Below are 4,645 nucleotides of genomic sequence, written 5' to 3' on the forward strand. Positions count from 1 at the left end.
TATATCGATTGTAGTCGACGATACAATTGGGCTTGAGGACCGTTGCCGCGGTACCTCGCACAGCGACAGGGGTGATGCCGTTACCGTGAATTGTGGACAGTACAAGGACATCCCTCTTGTCCTTATATCTGACCAGCAACAGGTTTCCACTGGTATGGGCACGGGTCTCACCCCTGGGGATAGGTACCTGGAGGGGGTGGGTAGGGAAGCCGCGTAGATTTTTCCGCACGGTCCCACAAGCGGACGTGGATCTGGCGGCGAGGGACTGGAACAAGGGGATACTAGTATAAAAGTTATCCACGTACAGGTGGTAACCCTTATCTAACAGTGGGTGCATAAGGTCCCACACAAGTTTCCCGCTAACACGCAGAGTGGGGGGACATTTTGGGGGTTGAATACAGGAATCTCGCCCCTCATACATACACACAAAACTTGTAAGTGTACCTTGAGGTACTCTCACAAAGTTTGTACAGCTTCACACCATACCTTGCCTGCTTAGAGGGAACATACTGGCGGAAAAGGAGTCTTTCCTTGAAAGCAAAGAGAGACTCATCAAAAGTGATCAATGACCGGCCTGATTTTGTACAGGCGATCATAGGCAGGATCACCTTGGGGGGGACATGCTGCATTATCTGCATAATGCAGGCATTTCGGGATGGCCTCACACCGGGAGCGTGTCATGGCCGAAAGTGGGGTCTGGTAGAGGACGTCCCCACTCCAGTAATGCCTGACACTAGGTTTTTTGACTAGGCCCATGTGCAGCACGAGTCCCAAAAACATCCTCATCTCGGCTGCACTGACCGGAGTCCAGCCACCGGCCCTAGCCAAAAAGGAGCCCGGGTGTTGTCTAACAAACTGTTTACATCAGATTTACAAAGTGGTCACTGAAAAAAAGACTAAAATAGTCATATTCAGTGAAGCCCACTGTGGAAATCTGGATTCCTGGTTGGCCTACAAAATCAGGAATTGCGGGCTCAAAATGCTCTGGGGTACACCAGACAAGTTCACCGGCAGGGGGCTCAGGTGGACTTAACTGGTGGGCCGGAAAACTAGTACGAGCCCCAAAGCTGCTCATACTAGTGTGGGCCACAGGGTCCCTAGCATGGAGGTCCCCTTGCTCCGCCTGGCGGTGTCTCCGCCGCCTTGGGGACTCATCATCATCGCTAGATGATGACAAAAGGAAAGTGGGGTCATCCTCATCCTCACTGGGGCTCTCGGACTCTAAGGCAAGCTGGGCGTATGCCTCCTCGGCCGAGAACATCCGGCGGGCCATAGGGGAGTGTGTGTGTGCGTGTGTGTGCGTGCGTGTTAAACTTTATTTGGTGTGCGTGTGTGTGGGGGCACAGGTGTTCACGAACTTACCCTAAACCTAACAGACAAAAAAAAAATAACTAAATAAAAAAAGGACAAAAAATGTGAAAAAAATATATAAAAAATTCAAACTTGCTCATCAACCGTCCGAAGTTGATCATCGGTGGGGTGTGCGATGCGCTAACAGTGGCCAGACGCTAAGAGTGCCGGCCACAGTCAGCTTACGCAGAAAAAAAAAACTGCTTGAACCCCAAAAAAAGTTGTGCGGGGGGGCAGGGGGGAAATCTGATCTGCAGCACCCCTGGGGGGGTCTAGGGTCACACAGCTGTGCTGTGGACCCCAGGCACCCGATTTAGGGTGATGCAACAAAAACTTTTTTTTTTTTCTCACTAACTTTCCCTAAACATCCCTGCCTAACCTAACCTTTCCCTAACCTTTCCCTAAATACCTTGGTGGTGCTGGGGCACAGATGGGGGGCTGGGCACAGATGGGGGGGCTGGCTGATGATCCCTGCAACTCTGAAGGATCGACGTGCAGCGCTCCTCTCTCCTCGGCTCCCGGACACAAAAGGAGGAAGAGAGGAGCGCTGCTGTAATTTGAATAGCCCTCCCGCCCCAGCCGACCAATGAGAGCTGATCCTAAGAGGTGATGTCACCATCACCTCTCAGGATCGCAGGATGGTGATTGGTGGTGTATTATCACACCATCGATCACCATTCCCAGAGACCCGAATAACCCGGAAACGCAGCAAACCGCAGGTCTGAATTGACCTGCGGTTTGCTGCGATTGCCGACACGGGAGGACCCCCCGGCGCATTGTCCCAGGGTGCCTGCTCAATGATTTGAGCAGGCACCCAGGTCCGATCACCGCCCGCCGGGCGGTGGTGATCGGAACTACACATGACGTACCAGTACGTCATGTGTCCTTAAGTACCGGGACAACATGCCGTATCGGTACGTCACGTGTCCGGAACAGGTTAATATAATCACCTCCAATAAAAAATATTTTTTAAAAAAACTATTAAAATAACTGTGTCACCTTTTCCTATCTGTATTTTAATACTGAATAACTACCTTACAAAAGCTTTACCTTACATAAGCTGTGAAAACTTTACTTTGCTACACACAAACTATTTTTCTAACAAAAGAAAGATCTTGCACTTCTCTTGACATAATTCCCAAATGATTTAGTGCCTTTTATATAACCATGGATTAGCTCATCCTCTATCTATAATGACAGAAACAATATAACCAAAGGACTACTAAACTGATGGAGCAAATAGCTGGTAAACCTACTTGAACTATCAGTACCTCCCTTTCTATCCGCCAGTGATGGTAAGCTACATAATTTATCTCTGTCTGTTTATATGCAGTTTTATATAGACTGATATTTAATGGTGGCAGTGGACTATCTACCTATTTTATGCGCCTTGTGCCACTTCACAGGTTGGACATATAGTTTGTCTACCGTTAGGCCAGTGGTGGTCCTTTCACTATTTATACGGGCACAAAGTTTCATCAATATTCCTGATATTGAGCTCAGCTATAATACATATAAATATTTATACATTTGAGAGGTCATTTATGACCAAATATACGGCACTTATTGGCATATATATTTGAGCAGATTTTGTCGCAAATGTGGCTTGCGGCAAAATCTGCAACTTCTTCCCATTTCATGTCACGTACACCAGTTCTAAAAAAGGCGGGTTTGGCGTCAGCAGGGAAGAGGGTTTAGCACCTTTACTGGCGTAGATTTAAGGCTGTTGTACCCCGGCGGTGGATTCACCTAAGTTATGTAGGGGCATCAAACGCCAGTACAGGGTTAATTAGACCACTGTCTAAAATGCCAGTCTTAACAAATAACCCCGTTTAATTTTATACTATATTGATTTGTTTTGATATTTGACATTATTTATTATTAGTCTACATTATATTTATATGTACCTTTCTTTTCTAGAAATCATGTGAATTAAGTATCAACGACACAATGGTAACAGGATTTGTTCTTTTGGGATTTTCTGGAAATAAACTTTCCCTTTTTACAATCTTTTTATGTACATATATCATAACGGTGGGTGGTAACCTATCTATAATCATTACATATAACCTTAGTCCAAGCCTTCATACGCCAATGTATTTTTTTCTTGCTAATTTTTCCCTCTTGGAAATTCTGTATGTTTCATGTACTGTCCCTAAGATGTTGTCCAGTTTACTGTCAGACTGTAAAGTCATCTCCTACATTGGTTGTGCTGTTCAAATGTATTGTGTCTTGTTATTTGGTGGAATAGAGTGCTGTATGCTGGCAGCCATGGCTTATGACCGGTATAATGCCATATGTCACCCTCTGTTGTATACTCTGATCATGAAAGAAATAGTCTGTATCCAGCATATAGTGGTATCATATGTCATTGGTGCAGCTAATGCCCTAATACACACAGTGTTCACATTTTCATTACCATTCTGCGGATCCAATGAGATAGACCATTTCTTCTGTGATGTTCCACCAGTGCTAGAACTCTCATGCCGAGATATTTGGGTCAATGAACTTGTGGTATTTTTGGTTGCTGGCTGTGTTATAATTGGTTCATTCATAGTAACAATGATTTCCTATGTAAAAATAATTTCAAAAATTCTAAAGCTCCGTTCTGCTTCGGGCAAGAAGAAAACTTTTGCAACCTGTTCTTCTCACTTAATAGCTGTCACAATATTTTATGGTTCAGCAATTTTTATGTATTTTAGACCAAAGTCAAGCTATAGAATTGGGCAAAAAAGTCTAGTCTCTTTAATGTATACGGTTATCGCTCCACTCTTAAACCCTTTCATATACAGTCTACGAAACAAAGAAGTCAAATCAAATATCAAAAATATATTTTTTAAGAGAATTAAATTCTGATTTATAACTTCTATTAGGTTTCAATTCTGCCATTTTATTTTCCGAATATATGTGTTTGCATTTTGTATATTTTTTAGATTTATACTACATTATAGCCTTTATCAACTGCAGTTAAACCCTCCCCCTTCCCTACCATTCACCTTCTATAGAGTTGACAACCCCAACTATTGTTTTCTCATGAACACTTAATGCATAGACAAATTTTATTACAAATAATAATAATGATTTGGATTCCCAGTAAAGTTTGACTAATCTGAAGACATTAGTGACTTCATAAGATAAAGGAAACAATCTAAATAACGTGTCAATTTGTATTTTATAAGGTGTCAGTTTGTGTATTATTTTATGCAACTGGGTAAATTAAATGTAATATCTCTAAATGTAAGGTAATACAACAGTTTCTAAATAACGATATAGCTACTAAAGCTGTGTATAAATT

The 4,645-nt window shown here is 43.1% G+C and overlaps 1 protein-coding gene across 1 annotated transcript; it reads left to right on the plus strand.

Moving 5' to 3' along the window:
- Positions 1-3,300: 3,300 nt before the first annotated feature.
- Positions 3,301-4,206, plus strand: LOC120993489 (olfactory receptor 5G3-like). Its single transcript, XM_040422008.1, has one exon. The coding sequence runs from the start codon at positions 3,301-3,303 to the stop codon at positions 4,204-4,206; it is 906 nt and encodes a 301-aa protein (XP_040277942.1).
- The last annotated feature ends 439 nt before the right edge of the window (positions 4,207-4,645 follow it).

This window comes from Bufo bufo, chromosome 1 (assembly GCF_905171765.1).
Source record: "Bufo bufo chromosome 1, aBufBuf1.1, whole genome shotgun sequence".
Taxonomy (NCBI): domain Eukaryota; kingdom Metazoa; phylum Chordata; class Amphibia; order Anura; family Bufonidae; genus Bufo; species Bufo bufo.